We start from the raw sequence: 18,756 nt of genomic DNA on the forward strand, positions 1-18,756 counted from the left end.
CCAATGCCGCGAGATGATCAGCACACATAGGGAGAGACAAGTAACACGTCACATGTAAGCGAAGAAGGCGGGTGGACGAGGAAAATACGTTGCCAAAGGAACATGGTCCGTATACACCTATATGTAGTATGTCATGGTAGAAAAGGGAGGGTCATTATCATCGTTCAAGTGCCCTCCCTCCTTTCCCACCGCCTTTTCCCTTTTCTCATCTTCCTTTTGGAGAGTTTCACCATGAGGACCAAACTATATTGTTGAATTAACCCCAACCTAACCAATTCCTTCGCCATCCTATACACATATCCCATGCCCATATCCTCATTCTCATTCTCATTCTGGTGCTGTTCTCATATCCACCCTGTTCATTTCATTTTGGGAAAACAAGATACAGGCAAATGTTCTTCACCTGCTGGCTATAGAAGCTAGAGCTGCCTAGCCCTGAGAACTCAGTTCGGCAGGCGATTGTTGTTTCGGCTCCGCGCCGGCGCCCGGTTGCGAACTGCCCACCGCGGTGGTCGAAGTGGTCTGGCTGCGCGTGTCGCTGGTACCGAGCCCCGTGCTTTCACGATGGGGGTGGAAGTAGCGAATCTCGTCCCCCGCCACCTCCGCCGGGGGTTCTTTGTATTGTTGTGTCTGGGCGCCATAGCTGCCGCCGGAAGGATAGAATGGCGGCGGAGATTGGGACGACGGCGGGTATCCCATTGGGGGATATCCTTGAGGCGCGGGTTGAACGCCGTACGGATGGTGATACGGATCCTGGACCTGCATCATCTGCGGCGGCTGGGCCTGGGGCGCGGCGTACCCGAAGGCCGGACTGAATCCATGTTGCGCGGGTGAGCCGTACGCTTGCTGCATCATATTCGGGCTGCCCATTCCCGGTGACGGCGCCATGGTCGTCGCCACGGATATGTGTTTGGAATTCTCCTGTGCTGTGGCATACGCCCCGGATTCGGGGCGAATCGGCCCGCCTGCTGCGGTGTTGGCGGCTTCGAGTTTCCGCATTTTTGCTCTGCGGCGGTGACGGACGGCGAGACAGGCCCAGAGGAAGCCAATGAGGAGAAGAGCGGCGACGCCAACGCCGACACCGATCCCAATTTTGGCACCCGTGCTTAAATGCGTGTGATTTTCCTCTTTTGCGTTGTCGTCGGCGCAAGGGAGACCAAGGGCCCACACTCTGGCGAGAATGTTAGTTTCAAAACGGTCAAATGAGGTGTTTGAGCAGCAGATCAAGGAGGCTGAGCTTACTGATTCACTATGACATTTATTGTTGGGGTTGTCATTGTCGATTGCGCGGCCAAGGATGCCGACACCACCGAGGTAATGGACGCCAGCACCGCCGAATCGGGTGAAATGGTCGTAGTGAGTGTGCTCACACAGGGGAGGTTGCCGATGATGCTCTGGCCATATGTGGTGAAGCCGATTGGGCTGGCATGTTTGTTCAGTTACTTCCCTAAAGATGAATGGGGACATACGGAAAAAAGGAGGCTCACCAGCAAACCGGGTCGATGTCAACCATATCACTGTAATCAAAAATCAGATGACACCCTTGCAACCCGGACCTTCAAAGATTGGCAATACCTTGGACAAACAGTAAGTGGAGCATTGCTCAGCATTGAAATGATTCCTGTCGGAGTTGGACTGGGAGTCGTGCCTGTCCAGGATGTGCTAGACTCTTCATTATTTCCTTCATCACTTGACTCCGTGGCTGATGGAGAAGCAGAACCCGTCTCTTCTGGCTCGTGACTTGTAAAATTCAACGACGGACAGCACTCTGGCCGATCATCGGAACATCCAACGAGGGGAACTTCGACCGTACCGCCGTCCGGGAACGTTAGAAGGGTGAATCGAGCAACATTGCATCTGGCCAAAAGGAATCAATACCGATAGAGACAGTGGGGCGGATATGTTCACATACGTCCCCACAAGTAACGCCTGACCCGTGAATGGCACAGTTTGGATGGCAGGGACACTGGTCGGAGCCGTATAGGTTGTGGTGGTTGCGCCGTCATAAGTGGTACTTGAAGTGTAGACGGCTGTAGTATATACATAGCCGTTTGCATCGGTGGTAACCACTGATTGCGCATGTACAACGTGTGGCAAAGCAAGCAAGAATAATGGAGACGTTGTTGCCAGCCTCATCGTGGCGGCCGACACGTCTTCAACTTTGGGATCAAGTAAGTCAAAGCTTGAGGGGAGCTCCTGGTCCCATTTGAAGGAAGTAGCATGGAGGAGGGAAGCCGAGATAGAAAAGAGATCTTCAGCCCTGCGGCGGCTGGTTTCGAAATACCATTGACCAAAAAGGCGGGATGGCTCATGATTAAACCTTCCTCGACAGCCATTTCCAGAGCCAGACCACGCGGACCCTTACCCTGCAGTCGAACCACTTTGGAGGAGCAGCCAGTGTCCAAGACCAGCGTCTGGGAACTGTTCTTGTGCAAGTGGCACGAACACGAAGTTGGGCCCCCAGCGGCTTCGTCCTTGTGTTGTCATTGCTGGAGGTTTAGGCGACGACAAACAAGCCAGGTAGCTCATGGCTTGACTCTAGCGGCTAGCCTGTATTGGCCCGGATTGGTAGACCCAAGTCTGGACCCCAACTGATACGAGGCTCAACACGAACCCTTCCAGCCAACCAGGTCACTTTGGGGCGGCTGATTCGCCCGCGGGGGCAGGCAATAAAATCACATATCGAGACTAGGCTGCAATACTGACTGAAACTTGCTGGGCTGGATCTTGCCAAAAGCCGAGTCCTATGCGAAGAAAATAGTGTCTGAGTTGGACAAAGAAAGAGCGTGTCAATGCCGGGACATCATGAACCAAAATGGTGTTTGTTAAGAAGCTCTCAGAAGCATCCGGTCTGGAGCGTCGTCCCTCGCCACCATCGCTGAGGCTTTTCAAAAGAAAAGGCTGGACCGGCCCTGCCTGGTCAAGAAATCGTAAAGCGTCTTCAAGCTCAAAGGTAGAGAAAAGAAGATTTCAGCTGCCAAGTCTCTTGGCATCTCGACAGTCTTGGCGCAGATAGAAATGTGGGTGCTTGGAGGTGGAAGGACTCCTCGCCAGGTATTTTATACCCCCACTGTTCGGCTCATCGTCCCTTTTTCTAACTTGCAGGAGAGGGTTTCTTTCATTGCCAAATGTCCATATCAGCGGAACGCCCCTCGCCAGAAAGGGCGGATGCCAAGGAGGCTAATAGTGAGGGCGAGGAAAACAGCTGCACGGCTGCGTGACAGGCTTGCCCTGCTACCGTTGCGAAACGAACCCTTCTGTGCTTCAGGTCAAGGAGGCCAAACCCATCTTGAATGCTCTTTTGATACATGACGGCTCATTAGCGATGAGATCAGCAGAAAGAGAAGTGGACTGGAATGCTGGCGTCCGGACAGAGCTCAGCGGAGTCCGTCGAGGGTACGGTGCCGTTTCTGTTCCGCACAGCTCGAGTATCATGGACCAGCGGTGCAAGTATCCTCGCCTTCCCGTGAAGAGACGTACTTTAGGTAGATAATACTCGATAAAGGGGATATACAACCTTTGAGCAGAGCTGCGGAACGAAAAGTCCAATAAGATTGTCCGATCTATTGTTTATTGGCAACTGCGAAATCGTCATAGTAAGCTCTCTTCCACTGGAACTATTCAGTCGCCTGACATCCTCCAGTCCTTTGCCCTCCACAAAGACAACTGGTGGCGTGAATTGTTCCTTTCCATGGACAAAACAGGATATGACATTGAGCAGGATCACACCTGTCCACACTGCCGGTACCCAGTTTCCTGTACTCGTGTCGACCTGCAACGCTGATGGGAAAAGCGGAATGCTATTGCAATGCCGCAATAAAAGAAGGCGAAGTTGTTGATTTAAAGTCCATATTGCCTCAGACTCCATCGCGCTGCTGGTAGTGGCTCCCCTCTGATCTGTTTGAGACAAACACACCCGATCGAGACCATGCATGTGCTGAGCGAAAGCAAGGTGAGAGAAAAGATGATATTGAACTAGGAAGGATCGATTGGCCTTTGTCGATATTCATGGAGAAGTATCAATGACTTTCACGCGATGCAAACAAAATCATCCGAGGAAATACATTTACGCGGTTGTTGAGCAAATCGCGATGACGCAGGGCACTGCAGACCAAAAGGATGTGGCGTATACTGCATTGAGAGGAATGTTTCACCTTCGCCCGATCTTACTGAGCCATCTGGAGAACGGAAACCCGCCATCTCGTGGGAAAAGCGAAGACCTCACGCCTGGTCGTGGCAAGCGTTGTGATATCGTCGCTGAAGATGAGCACCAGGAGAAGAATACACAGCACACAAGCCAGGATGCTCGAACCCATGCTGAGAAAGAGTTGTAGATACGGGGTCTCGACGTTGTTCGCCTCGTCGAACGGTGCGATGCAGAACAACATAGTAGTCAATGTTATGATTCCCACTCAGAGATTCAACAAGTAGCTCCACCACATGGAGCGAGGAACGTCTAGCAAAGCATCGACGACTTCCTCTGAGATACGGCATGCGCTCTACGATCCTGCAGCAAGAGAATTAATCTGGACAAGAGGCCCGTCAAGCCGAATTGAAAAATAAGTGGCACACTCAAAATCCGTCGCTGTTAGACCGGTGGTGGCCTTTGTTTGTAATGAGCATTCGGTGTCTCTTGAAAATAGCGTTCCTCTGTCATTTATCCTATTCTATCAGTTATATTCGATATAGCGGCCGCTTTGACGTTATTGCGCACTCTTCAGGTACATAGTCCATGATAGAATGTGCCAGTTATTTCTAAATCCGGCTTGACCCATATCGGTGCCGTACCATAGAGGATGTGCTTACCGAAGTTGAAATGTGATGTAGCGACTCGTGAAACAAGACATGAGAATTTATCCTAGAAAATTTCACGCGCAGATCGCAGAATCTAGTGGTATGGGAGAGAATTGTGAATTGGTGTAGATTACATGGTCATTCAATTGTTTCTACCCAAAGATCGCGAAGAACTTATCAACTACTACTTCCAACACATCTCACTCCACGCGTTCTCAGATAGTATCTGTACAGTTATCCAACGAAGTGATCGGCGTCGAGTCATTCTCATCAGCACGCAAACATGAAAGCGGCCTCAAATATCCAACATGTCTGAAATTGGTCTTCCCAACAACGCCTTGCATTTAATCCAATGTGAAAATATCTCCAAAAGCAATTAGGACTGCCTTTTGAATGATATCAAGTATTATCAACCCCCTCTTCACAAGCCAGCGGCGATCTTGCCGGCAGCTTCATCCGCAACGCTCTCCTCGTACCAAGCCATGATGCGGGCGGCCTTTTCGGGGCTTCGAACCTTGACATCCATCTCGAAAGGAAGGGGGCCACCGATCAGGTTAGGGGTGAAAGCATTGGAATCCGGCCACTTGGGTTGACCGTTGGCATCCAAATATGGCTTGAGCTCGAAGCAACCGATAATGCTGCCGCAAGCGACGAGCAGTTCGGCCTCAGTCACTTCAATACCAGGGCACATGCGACGACCCATTCCGAAACCGTGGTGGCCCATGAGTCTGGGATGTTCCGTAAGAGGCTCCTTGTATGTGGGGTATTCCTTCTCGAGCCATCGCTCCGGCTTATAGGTCTCGGCATCGGGGTAAAGCTCAGGGTTGCGCGCAAGAGCAAGATCGACAGCGTGAATGACAGCGCCCTTGGGGAGGTAATAGCCGTTCCATTCGTCATCCTCCTCAAGAAGCCGGGGCACACCCAATGGGACTGGCGGTCGCCATCTGACGCACTCCTTGATGGCTGCGCGAAGGATGGGGAGGTTGGGAGCATCAGAGACTTCAATGACACGGTCACCAATGACTTCGTCGTATTCCTTGCGGACCTTCTCTTGCCATTCTGGGTGGAGGACCATAGCGAGGAAGAAGCAGTAGAGGGGACCGCCAATGGTGAAGATGGCGACAGTCACCAACATACCAACAGCATAGGCAGCCTCGTGGTCATCGAAACCGAAGGAGCGATTGCCAGCCTCGGCCTCCTTGCGCTCAAAGTAGGTTCGCGCGTAGCTGATGGGAGCGATACCTTGATCCATTTCCATACGGACCTGCTTCATGAGACCCTTCCAAAGCTTCTCCTCCTTCTCACGTCGCTCACGCACGCGTCTGATGGACGGGTTAAGCCATTCGGGGAGACTGCCCAGGAAAGGCAACAGGTTGGTGATTGGGCCCGAGGGAGAAATCTGGGGGATGAATTCACCGGCATTCTTGCAGTGAGCAGCAGCAGAGGCAGGGCTGCCGTAACCGAGACGAGCGCTGATACGGCCGCAGAATCGATCGGTCAAGGCGAAGTGGTCCTTGGGGTCCACGAGGAGCTTGTACAGGAATCGCTTGCACTCGTGGCTGACATAGCCATAGTATTTTTGGTTGAAGCCCTGGGTCAGGACAGTGTGGGCGAATTTGCGTTGGTTGCGCCAGTGATCTGCCTTGAGCATTAGAATTGACACCTTCATCAACTGGGTGGATTCTCGAACTTACCATCATGCGCCAACAGGGGGAGGTACTGTCCTTGGGAATCACTTCCGGGGACAGCAGGCACCATGGGACGGGAAGAGTAGATTCTGGCCTTCTTGCAAAGCAAGTCATAGGCGATCTTTGCATCACCAACCCAGATATGCATCTCACCACAGATGGTGGAGCGGAAAATACCATTATATTCATCGCAGAACTTTTTCATCGCAAACCAAGGGGCCATTGGGTCGACGTCGTGGACGCGGCCTATGTAGGGGATGGTGCTCATTGGGCCAGGAATGAGCTTGAGACCTGGCGGAGGGCGGTCCCTCAGAGCATATTTGATAATCTGGATAGCGGTGACCAGGACGAAAATGCCAGTGCCAATGAACCACTTGTAGGTCCCAATGGCATTTACGGCTTGTTGGGACTGGAAAAGAACGTCGGAGGTCTCATTGGCATTGAGATAGCTAGAGATCTGGGTCATGATGACCGACGGCGAGATGGAGGCCGCCATGGTTGGCAAAAAGAAAAGGGACTGCCCTGCAACTGACAATTGCAAGAGAAACAGAAACCAAACGAAGGGAAGGGGGTGAATAGATATGGAAGGACAAACAGGACACCAGGGGAGGTGTGGGCAGTCAGGGCGCCAGTAATATATTAGGGCCAGTTGGGCCAGCCGTCAAGCCATCAAATCCATCAAGCCATCAAGCCATTAGGAAGATCCGAGATAGGCTGGGCCACGGGCCTGGGCAATTCCTCCGAAGAACCAGCCTGGCTGATGTGATAGGCGCATCAGGAGGGCACAGTTCGCAATCAGGCCTGGGAGCGCAGAAAGTCAGACTGTGTCCGTGGCTAACACGTTGTTCTTCCCAGGAGATGCCTCAGCCCCCGAGCATTGGCAGCATCATGCTTGAGAAATGGGCGACACGATACATTAGTCCCACATTAGGCCTTGACTAGGGCCTGTCAATCATAACACCGTCATACCCAAAGGGGACAGATGTGGATCCATTTGTCCCCAATTTTGGAACACGAGCGGTACAAGCCACGGGGTATCCGCAGCGTTCCCCTGATACAGCCCCTGAGGCCGCTTTGCTAAGATTGGCATGTCCGTAGTGGCGCCAATCGACGGATTGAGTATGGCTCGATGCGGCCAGACTCGGCCTGCTGGGGAAGATGTGAGATCACATGACTTTGGATGTAATTTCCTGTCGTCCAAAACCATCTGAATACCATCGAGACACTGTCTAATCATCCGCCGCTACACAAGGCCCAGCAAAGCCTACCAATAACACGCGCCACCCTTTGAAACATGGCAAACCTTGGATTGCGGGTGCAGCTCAAGATCCTTCGATCCATCCCCCGTACCCAGCATCTTGTACCGAGTATGTAGTGTACCTTGCCTAGCAGGCCATATCATCATCATTATCATAAGCACCAGCAGACAACAGCTTCAACAGGCCACGGTAGCACCACTTCTCAGATGCTTCTTGCTCCCAGTCTTCCTTTGGTGCCATGGGTATGCTGACGGGAGTATTCAGGCCGAGGAGAAAGTCACCCTTCGTATCAGCAAGATCAAATTGGATACTCGTATCCTTGTACATAAGTCCTCCAGCTGCACCACGTAGGGGCATCCAGGCCCTCCCTTTGCTTTCTTGGTCTCGCCCACTCCCACATGTACAGTAGCAAGCGGCGATCGAAGATTAGCTGACGGGTTTCGGAAATCGGGAACAACGGGTTTTCTCGCCAGCCTTGTCAGTCTCTTCTCTCCCACGTGCAGGGCTGAAGTCTCTTGGCGTTGCCTACTTCGGCATCTGATTTCCAAAGCAATTGCGATCCTCGCTAACTCAGTCTCCAGTAACGAAAAGGCCGAAACCATTCAGTCGTCGAGCTCGACGCAAGATATTCCGTACTCCGTATATTCCATGCAAGACGCGTGCTAGTCAGCATTGTTTTTTATTTTTTTTTTTTGCCAAGTGTCCAGCCACCACTTGCTTTCATGTTGACAAAAATCTTTCCTGGCAAGCCAGTCAGACTGAGCCACCGCTACGCTTCCCCCTCGCTTCACGGCTTCACCGCTTGATTGTAGTCAGCCAATCTCATTTTCTTGTTTTCAATGGACACTCTCAGAGGAAGCAGCCTGGACCCGGTCACTCTTTCATATTGGCCAACCTGCAAGAATGCGCTGACCTGGTCGCTCGAGGATTTGGCCGTTGCTACAGGTGAGCAGGTGTATATCCTAACCCCTCGTGATGCATCTCGATCCCAGGGAGATCCAGGACACAAGCAATGGCACACCTTTGCTCTCCGTGTTAATCAATTCGACCCTTCCGAATGGCCCTTTCAAGATTTAGCCACCATCACTCAGTTCTCGATCGGCGAGGAACTCTCTGAGTCTACAGTTCTGTCACTCTCTTGGTCTCCGTCTGGACTGGGTATTTACCGAAGAAGCGTTCTTGCGATTTTGACTTCGAACCTCATTCTTTCACTTTGGGAGTCTAATGGGAGGCTGGGGACCTGGCAGCGAACGGCAGTTGTCAATCAGTTCCTACCGATTCAATCCAGTGACGAGGACACCAGCATTCCTAGACGAAAACGACGTGTTCGCGCCTTTCACTGGCTACCCGCACTCTCACTTTCCACAGAACCCAGGTGGGGCCTCCAGCTCCTGGCTGTGGCCGACGATGATTTCACAATCTCGTTCTTTCAACTATGGAAGACACACGGTACTGTATATGGACAGTGGTCCTTCAAGCTTCTTGGACAGTACAAGGTCCCCGATCTACAGCATTTTGATGCCAATGCGATGAGAAAGCTCAGCTTGCGAACGATTCTAGCCCAATCCTCACCGATCTCGAAGCTGGAGTCAAGCAAATGGCAAATCAAGGATGATCCAAGTAACCATCCCAGGACGGCAGCTGTGGACATCAAGGTAAGCTTTGGCCAGTGCAGCGAGGCGAAATATGTGTCTCTACAGGCCAAGTTGGTAGATGCAGACAGTTGCCAAACCCAACATGAGTTGGCGCTTTCAGTCAGACCTTCAAGGTCGGCGTCGGGATCGGTCTTCCTCGAAACGCCTGCCGACAGCCAATTCAATCTTGCAGTTAAGAAGCCTCGTTCGGATTTCGACCGGAAGTTCGGACTTGGGGGAAGAGTTCGCGTCAATTACTGGGGCACTGCGTTCTCTCCTGATCACACCATCGCAGCGGCATGCATCTCATTCCACCCTTTGGACATGATTGAGTATGGTGCACCGTCGAGTCAACGCACTACAGTGGTATTCATACACACGCACGAGCCGCTCATCTCGGACTACATTGCAGAGAATCCGTCAAGGGTGCAGGAGCGCATCCTTGAGTTTGTGAGGGACTCACCATTTGGCTTGGTGAAAACAGACCTCGATAGGAACATTTTGCGGACTGCCGCTGCCCTGATAAAACTGAATTTCAAAGACTCACCGACTCTCACTCACTGGACAGACGAGTTGCTGACTCTACTTCCAACGAGTGCTTCCGGCGAGGATACCAGTGGCACGGATAAGCAACAAGACAGTACTGTGCAGCGGCAGGCTGACAGTAATGCGGACCACACCACAGTTGCCGAATCTGGAGATAAAAAAGGTCTAGACTACGAGATTTGCGAGCTCTGTGGTGATATCATTCCGTTTTCAGCAGACTCAAGTCGGGCGAGATGCAACCGAGGTCATCAATTCTGCCGTTGCAGTCTTTCCTTCGTTGCTATCCAAGAGCCTGGAATTTCGAAGTACTGTTCTAAATGCGGTAGGCAATTCCTCGACCCTGGCAAACTGGAATCTGCGGATGGTCCAAGCTTGAGTCAAGCGCTATTTGACAACTTCGATGTCTGCCCGTATTGCCAAGGCAAGTTTCGGGGGTGAGACTGGAATGCGGCTCGACGAAGCATTCTGTGTCACCATCAGAGATTGGGGCTGAGAACAGGTTTCCCGTCCACCGCTGCCATGTTAGCAGAAAGGTGTGGTATTGAGCGTCTCTTTGTCGTGTCCGAAGAAGTCAAATTATCCAGCCGTCGCCGGATTTTGAAATTCTCCTCGACAACTCGAACGGCTTTCTGAGAGCAGATGTTGCCGCAAACGGAAATATTCTTTCAACTATGAGCGCTCACCGCAAGCGATCACCCAAGATGATGCTGCTTAAAACACCCTCCAGCGATGATACTAAATCCGAGCTCTTTGATATCTCTCTTGTTGTGGATGTTCATTGCGCATGGTCTTCGACCCTTCGAGCCCGATACGAGTCTTTGCCCGTAAACAAGTCGTTGTTCCTCGTAGTCCGAAGCCTCAGAAAGAAGAAGCCGCCGCAGACAAGAAGGTCAACGAAATGTCTCCTGCCAGCGTACCGAGATCGTCTTCGCCGAGTTCTGGCTTGCGCAGAGGAATTTCTCGGCTGATGCGACAATCGCAAGACCGACTACACCAGCCTCCTACAGAGGTCAGTCGATGGTCCAAAACCACCACAGAATCAGAGATTTCCGATGCATTGTCGGAACCAAGAAGCTTCCTCAAAAAGAAATCGAAGCTAAAGAGGCAATCAAAGGACACGACAAACTCAAGCCCGACAGACCCATTCTACGACCCAGTGACAAGGCAGCTCCAACCAATTGGAGACATCCCTCCTGTCCTTTCCACAAGTCGAGATGACGAGCCGCCGCGGACGATGTACAGTTCGGATTCTGATACTTCATCTGAGCTGGACCCTACAAGCCCGATCATCCACAGAGCAAGCAGCGTCCGAGTGAGCAGACCACATATTGTGCAGCATAGCAACAGCTCAGGTGGCTCTGTCTCAAAGCTATATGTTCCGCACTCAACCCCGACGTCGATGAATGATGCGCCATGCATAGGAAAAGCATCACAAACCTTGGGCGAAGGACTCAAATCCCTCTACGACTTGACACCTACTGTCAAGAAGAGTGAGAAAACTGTGGTCCCAGGCGGCCCAGGTGTCGTTCTCAAGGCGCTCGAAGGTCAAGAAGTGCTGGAAATGAAGGATGACAACATCACCGCCCTTCCCCAGGTCCCGGCCGAAGTCAGCAACGAGCCGCGTGACACGATGAAAGAAACCATCCTCGAGTGGCCAGACACTCCCACCCGTATCGAAGCGCTCGATACCTTGCCTACACCGTTCGGCGGGTTTGGTTCTGTACGCATCTCTCGCACCTCCGACGCAACCTACTCGACAAGCCTGAGTACAAATGCCACCTATGTCTCTCCTCCGTCCATCGTCACAGACGGTCTCCACTCGAACCCCCCCTCCGAGAACGACAAAAAACTTTCCCGCGCCATCTCAGCACCAGTGCGTAACCCGGCGCGACGAGTCATGATCCGGCCTACGGATTTGATCATCAACAAGGGTGCCCACGACCATAAACTATTTCGTGAGAATATCGTCAGCACACCGTACCCGGCGAGACATAGCAGTATCGGCGAAATTGACGAGATCTCTTCTCACAGACCTCAAGAAACAGGTGCAAAGACGCTCCAGCTGAGGCGGTCGAGGCCTCTGTCTTATCAACCCGAAAAGTCCGAACAAGACGACGAGAAAGCAGCCGACGACGAGAGCAAGAATACCACTACCGGCAATAACAACAACACTAGAGAGGGTTTCCAGGACGAGAAAAGAGACCTCGCCCCAGAAATTCCCTTCTCCACAAAACCCACGCTCCTCTCTCCGGCCCCCGTGCCGCCTGCAACGGCAAAATCCGACCGCTTCCCTTCCCCGTCGGGCCCGGAGATCCTTTTCCTGGACCTGTGCCTAACCCGCCACCCATCAGCCCGGGTTACGGTGGAGATCGAGGTCACCGACAAGGCGACCTTCGACGACGAGCAATTGTTCAGCATCGTGCGGGACAAGTATGTGACGAAGCTTATGGGACGTGGAAGATGGTGGTTCTGCGCGCGGACCTTGGAGGGTGCCAGCAGCACCAGCGGCAGTGATGTCGCGGGGACAACAAGTCAGCCATTTGCGCGAGGAGTGCCGTTCTGGCTCGGCCAACAGCAGCAGGTTGGCGGCGGCAGTACGGGCGGTGGAGCAGGAGACTTTGACGGCGCAGACTTTGTGCGGCATCTTCTCAAACCCCGAGTTGGACGGAGACGGAAGATGTGGCTGCTCTGGCTCCGGAACAAGCAGCATCACGACTCGCATGGCAACAATAACAATAACAATAACAACAATAACAGCCCGACAGCACGCCGGGGGAGTAGGTCCTACTTGCCTCAGCAGCAACACACTGGGTATGGAGGATACGGGTGTCATGGTAGTAGCAGTCCCCAGCAACAAGGAGGCGAAGCCAACAATGCGACAAGCCCGGTCTTCTCCTTCGTCCATTCGCGGAACAACAGCGACGGCATCAAGGGCTATAATATCGAGCCATCACCGACAACACAGGCACACGGGCCCAGTAACGGCGTTGGTTTTGGTTTTGGTTTTGGTGCAGGTGGAAGTGGAGGTCCAGCTCTAACAGCAAAACAGCCCTCGATCTCTCTCCCGCGAATGCCCTTCCAGGCATCATCAACTCCAATGTCCTTCCACCGGACCAAATCCCTCGCAGCGCTCACCAACGGATCGTCTTCCTCCTCCTCCATTTTCTCCCCGTCCAGCTCCTACGCAACGAATCCTCACCCAACCTACCTGGCCCAACTCCAACACCAACATCTCCAGCACCCGCAGCGACAAGGTCCGCCCAGGATCCATCTCCACCACACATTCTCAGCCATCTCCATCGCCCTCTTTACTCTTCTGCTACTCCTGCTATCGAGCCTGACGGCGACGTTCTGGATCCTGTTCGGCTACCCGGGCCGCAGCGCCGCGGCAGGCGACGGCGCGACGACGGTGGGCGGTCACGAGTATACGCTGAGCTGGCGGCGCGACGCGCAGGCCCGCGTCGGCGTCGGGCTCGTCATGGGCGTCGTCGTCCTGCTTGTCGGCGTTGCGGGCGAGGTCGGCTGGGTCTGGGCCAGTTGGGTGCTTGTCTAGCCTCGCCTTATCTACATCTAGCCCATCTAGTCCATCTGCTTGTCCATCTGTTCGTTAGCTAGCCGCAGCAAATAGGAGGATGGGGCATTTTGCAAGGTCGGAAAGTCAGAGAGAGAGAGAGAGAGAGAGAGAGAGAGAGAGAGAGAGAGAGAGAGAGAGAGAGATGGTCCGGAAGAAGCTCGGGAACAGTGGAAAAGGAAGGGAGCTACAGTACGTAGACAGAAAGACAATTCAAAGATTATAATACTCACAATGTACTCCGTATTGCACTATAGTCTACTCTCCTTTCTTCGTCTCCCCCTGGCCTGAGGTTCTGTGTCCCGTCGGCGCGGGTAACTGCCTCCTCGTATGTAAATGTATCGCCCGATTTTATTTAGGACACATATCTCTTCCTTCGTCGTCTCGTTGATTCAATAGATGATGCTACATCTATTCTCACACAAATACATCAATGGCCCAAAATCGCTAACCACCAGTTCCTCAGTCGTCCGTGCCACATTAAATCGAAACATCTAGTATATGCTATATATGACATATCCTCCTATAACTTCCTCCTCCGCTATCTCGAAGCTACCCATTCTACCCGCCCCATCTGAAGTTGTACTCCTGTCTGCAACTACGCATTCACAGCCATAACTTCGGCCACCCATTCGGTCGCTGTCGACTTCCTCTTTCCTGTTGGCCTGTCGTTTGCCTTCTCTAACTCCTTGTCACCGTTGGCTGGCTTCGCATCAGGGCCGAATTTTGGAGTAAGTGATAAATCAGGTGTCTCGAAGAATGAGGCGGAGAATTCTGGTTCGAACTTTTCTGATCCGGATTTTGCAATAGCTGCGGACGTAGTGGTGGTGGACGTGGGTGTTTCAGCAAAAAGTATGGCAGCGGAATTGTCTTCCACCTTATCGTCTGTCACAATTTGAGCCTGAGTCGAAGCTGCAGCCTGAATTGAGGTGGCAACAGGCGTGGGGACCATGTCTGCACCCGCCCCTGTGCTCGGCTGTGTCAGGGGAACACTGTCTGTAATCTCGCTGGTCATAAGTTGGGAATCATGGGTCGCCATCACGGGTACTGGTTCAACGAAGGCTCTGTCTGCTGATGATATCAGCTCAATCACAGGTTGGCTGTTCGCAATTACATCTTCGGCTGCAACGGCAGCGTCATCGACAATTTGATTGTGAACACCAGTTGTCTCGGGGTCCGCTGGCTCGCTGATGAGAGGTTGACTCTCGTCCGCTTCTCTTTCCGCCTCAGCCTCCTCATTTTCTTCGGCTATCACGGTTGCACCCACATTTCGTCGTCCATGCAAACTTGCAAACCTGACAAGTTGAGATGGGGTAGAATGTCTCTTCATCCTCCGTGGACTCGAACTCGGCTGTCCGATGGGCTGCTTGACCGGACTCGAGGAAGCAATATTCATATCCATGTGTGGCATCTGCTCACTCTCGGCCGTACCCTTTAAGGGACCCGTATACGGTTCAATTGTCGCCTGACGCATTTCGTTCTCACCCATTTCCATTGGGATAATGGGCGTAAACTTATGTCGGCTCGCATCAGAACTCCGCCTCTCGGATGACCCAGATGTTCGTTCAATCTCAAAGCTGAAGTTTGTTCTTAGGTTTTCGTTTTCCAGCACGGGACTAAGTCCACTTGCATATCCCGGGGGCCGTTTCATTTTCCCACAGCACGAGCATCGAGCATAGACCGGAGCAGAGATGATTTCCTTTTCTTTCCCTTTGAATTCGCTCGGGACAATTACAGAAAGTGGGCGAATAGCCGGATGTGTCGAAAAATTATCGTTCTCAATCGTCGCGCCATCCACTTTTACCTCGTCAACTGCCTCAACCGAGATCGCAGTCTTGTTTTCAGATTTCTCATCGTTGTTCTTGCCAAAGGATAGAGTTCGTCTTCTCATTTTCTTGAGTTTGCCCCCATTTTCTGCACCTTCATGGTTGCCCTTATCTCCACCGAAGAGTGCGGCATGGATCGTAAACCTCTTCTGCTTTTCTTTGTCCTTCTTGGGCGATTCCGGCTGGCCAGTTTGATTTCCCTTTTTGATGGGCGAATCTGTTGCCTGTTTGGGCCGAGGATCGACATTCTCCAGGTTCTGTTCGTTTGGAGCGACTTCTTCATCACTTTGAACCTTGGGCTGATTGTGCGGATCATCTGCTGGGTCTAAGACTGGGAACTTCTCGGTGCAATCCACAATCATCGAGACGGGTGAGTCAGTCACTCTCGGCGGACTTACAGGCCTTGATGATGGAGCGCTGACGTTCGGTACAGAGTTGGTGCGTAAATTCCGCAAACTTTGAGCGCGATAAATGCTGACTTCTGGTGATTCATGCCTCCCCCGCTCTGGCGACGTGCTGACCTGGCTCTGTCTCGGCCTTGAAAAGTAAGACAGCGGATTGGAGACAATCTTCTGAGAAGGGTGCTGTAGCATGGTCAAGGACCCTGTTCGTGTGACTTCTGGCCCTCGGTAGGTGGGAAGTCCACGGTACGAGGAAGACCCAGAGCTTGATGGGCGAGAAGACAAGCCATTCGCCGACATGAAGGCAGCCTGCGCAGATCCCCGGGGTCGAGGAGCATGGATAATACCGTTTGCGTGGCTGTGGACCACCTGATGGCCATAATGATGGCCATGGGTGCTAGATTGGGACGATCTTCGATGAGTATTAGGCGTAAGTGGAGGGGTTGGGATGTTGACGCTGTTGTTCTTGGAGACAGAGTTTCGGTGTGTCTGTGCCTTATAGGGTGGAAGCTCATCAGGGGATGCTGGAGGAGTTGCATTGGTTGAACGTCTTGATCGGGAGTGAGTTGAAGTCGATTTCGAACTGGATTGACTTCCCGTCTTCGAAGCTAGGGCACTATGATTAAGCGATCGAATCTCGGCCGGAGTAAGTTTGGTGACGTTGGCACTGTTTCGGACGGCATGACGTTGTCGTTGCTTCAGCGTCTTTTGTAACTTGGCCATATCAAACGGGTCTGCATGAGAACGAAACGCATAGGTTAGTGGACGTCGGACAAGACATGGGTGAGGTTCTTGGTGGGAAAAAAAAAATCAAATAAATAACGACAACTGGAAAGGGCAGGGCAGGGCTGCTGGAGATGGGTCCGTGAGGGCAGTCAACGGAAATGGTTGGTGTTGATGTCAGTGGTAGGCCCAAACAGAGCTTGACGTCTGCAAGGTAAGCTTCCTAGCTGAGACAACACAAGGCACTCACCCGTGGGATTTGCGGTAGCCATCGCTAGCATGGCTGGTGTTGGACGAGAGTGCTCTGCTAGGAGGATAATGCCGTCAAAAGTCCGCTGGAGGATATCCGGTCAGCCAGTTGCGGTGGCACAGTGAGGAGTACTGTCCCGCGTCCGGCCCAGCCCCAGGTGACCGGACAATCTGGCTTGTCAGGCAAGCAACAATAAAAAGGGCCAAGCTCCTCCGGTTTTACGCAACATTCAATAACGAATGCAAGACGTTGTCGCTAACTTGCAGCACGACCGGTGCCCAATCTGTAGAGAGGGAAACTGCAGACGATCTTCGGATGCTGGAAAGGGAATCAGCGGTTGCGGTGTGGAATTGGCGGTGCGATCGTCATTCCCAAAGCGGTGCTCTCGGCTGGGTCCTTCGAAGAGGAAAAAACGTGGTCAACGGAGTCAGAGTGGAAGGTGATGGACTAGCGGTGTTCCGTCGCAAGGGGCGCGACACGTTCGACACAGACCGCAGCTGCCGAAGACTGAACGAGTGATGAGAAAGAAGCGAAAGGAGGGTAGCTGACGGGCGAGCGATTGATGGATAGATAGCTAAATGGAGGGATGGACGAGGGATGCCGTGGATGGGAAAATGGTGGTTTGGAAATAACAAGGAGGGGCAACAGTGACTCTCACCAGGACCCAAGTTGCTGGACCTGGCGCAGTGGTGTGGCTGCAAGAACCGACATGTTAGTGTCTTGTCGCATTCTTGCCGATGGGATCTGTGACAATGGCGATGATCGACGGCGTGGATTTGAAGGGAAGAAGGCGACAAAGGGCTCTCCATGTCTTTCTGCGTTTCCTTTGGTCTGTTCTGGACAGTCTCTCCCTCTTCTTCCTCTTGTTCCTGTTCCTGTTCCTCCTCTTTCTCCCTCCCGGGGTCTCTATTTCCAGCGCGCTCTCTTGCCATGGCGATGGAGAATGGGCCGGATTGGGCAAGGGCTCGAACCAACGGCGGGATCAGGTGGATGGGGTTCGATGGAGTCTTGCGGCGCGAGATGCTGGCGAGGTCGTTGGTTAGGTTTTGGAGAGTGTCTTAAGTTTGAGGCGCCGGGCTGCCAATAAAATGCCATCCGGGCTTGGTAAATTGAGGTGCGCCAAATGCCCTCAGCGGACCATGGCTTTTTGGGCGGGCGTAAGGTGGTCACTGGGAGGGGGGGTCCCAGCTCGCCACAGCAATAGTCGGGTACCTAGACTACCTAGGCGGCCGAGGCTCCCTGGGGCCTGGGCACCCTAGGCTGCCAACTAACGCAAATAAACCGCCTAACCGGACTTCACTACAAGTAAGAAGTCGCCAGTTGAGCATCAGATGGGCGCCTGCGGTTCCCTCAGCACCCAGCACCCACCGCACCCACTCGGGAAGTGCCCAAACCCTGTCTGCCAGGCACCTCCCACTGCGCTTGGGAGGAAAACAACTGAAACATTTCAACAGCCTCATGCTAAACGTCGCGACCCAGAGCAGAAGTCTTGATGAACTGTTTCCGTATCCAACGGGTCCAAGTGACAATGTTCAGCAGCCACATTTCCCTGTCAGCACCTCGTCCTCGTCCCTCGGAGTGCATTGTCTCTCCTCTCTCTTCATCTCGTTTCGGGACCCGGGGTTTTGCTGACGACTCCTCCCCATAACAGTAATTAATATTACACCGATAAGGACAACAGCAATCCTTGCGTCGTCTCACATATCCTGGCCTTTCTTTACAAGTCCAGGTTGCCAAATGGGGGCTCCGGCACCCAGACCTCGTTCGAGTCTAAACACCCTCAGCTTTGTGCCTGGAGATAGCCCACAACAAGCCCGATGATGGCATGACGAAATCCATCCCCGGAACCCTCGAGCCACTCGTCAACTTCTTGGATAAACACCAATCTCGCCTTGTCTGCTTGCTTACATATAGCGTACTCAAACTATCGACAAAATCAACCTTATCAGATAGGACACGACGCAAAGCCTTGTCCCAATATACACATCTTGTGCCAGCAAGTTTCTCCCGGAGCCCATGACCGAGTGCCGTAGCAGGAGATGTGTGCGCACGCGACAACGCGTC

At 52.8% G+C, this 18,756-nt stretch overlaps 5 protein-coding genes across 5 annotated transcripts; 2 read left to right on the top strand and 3 right to left on the bottom strand.

Annotated features, from left to right (window-relative positions):
* Window positions 1-429: 429 nt before the first annotated feature.
* On the bottom strand, window positions 430-2,136 carry Z519_05173 (uncharacterized protein; the record flags this gene model as incomplete). Its single annotated transcript, XM_016762914.1, has 5 exons — window positions 430-1,171; window positions 1,243-1,422; window positions 1,488-1,517; window positions 1,576-1,857; window positions 1,913-2,136. 5 exons carry the CDS (start codon window positions 2,134-2,136, stop codon window positions 430-432), a joined length of 1,458 nt encoding a protein of 485 aa, XP_016620527.1.
* Window positions 2,137-5,215: 3,079 nt separating this feature from the next.
* Window positions 5,216-6,978, bottom strand: Z519_05174 (uncharacterized protein; the record flags this gene model as incomplete). The annotated part of the gene is made up of 2 exons (XM_016762915.1): window positions 5,216-6,432; window positions 6,489-6,978. The coding sequence occupies 2 exons, from the start codon at window positions 6,976-6,978 to the stop codon at window positions 5,216-5,218; spliced, it is 1,707 nt and encodes a 568-aa protein (XP_016620528.1).
* A 1,602-nt stretch (window positions 6,979-8,580) lies between these two features.
* Z519_05175 (uncharacterized protein) lies at window positions 8,581-10,359 on the top strand (the record flags this gene model as incomplete). The annotated part of the gene is made up of 1 exon (XM_016762916.1): window positions 8,581-10,359. The coding sequence occupies one exon, from the start codon at window positions 8,581-8,583 to the stop codon at window positions 10,357-10,359; it is 1,779 nt and encodes a 592-aa protein (XP_016620529.1).
* A 346-nt stretch (window positions 10,360-10,705) lies between these two features.
* Z519_05176 (uncharacterized protein) lies at window positions 10,706-13,474 on the top strand (the record flags this gene model as incomplete). Its single annotated transcript, XM_016762917.1, has 1 exon — window positions 10,706-13,474. The coding sequence occupies one exon, from the start codon at window positions 10,706-10,708 to the stop codon at window positions 13,472-13,474; it is 2,769 nt and encodes a 922-aa protein (XP_016620530.1).
* Window positions 13,475-14,090: 616 nt separating this feature from the next.
* Window positions 14,091-16,714, bottom strand: Z519_05177 (uncharacterized protein; the record flags this gene model as incomplete). Its single annotated transcript, XM_016762918.1, has 2 exons — window positions 14,091-16,453; window positions 16,693-16,714. 2 exons carry the CDS (start codon window positions 16,712-16,714, stop codon window positions 14,091-14,093), a joined length of 2,385 nt encoding a protein of 794 aa, XP_016620531.1.
* Window positions 16,715-18,756: the final 2,042 nt, after the last annotated feature.

This window comes from Cladophialophora bantiana (assembly GCF_000835475.1).
Source record: "Cladophialophora bantiana CBS 173.52 unplaced genomic scaffold supercont1.7, whole genome shotgun sequence".
Classification (NCBI taxonomy): domain Eukaryota; kingdom Fungi; phylum Ascomycota; class Eurotiomycetes; order Chaetothyriales; family Herpotrichiellaceae; genus Cladophialophora; species Cladophialophora bantiana.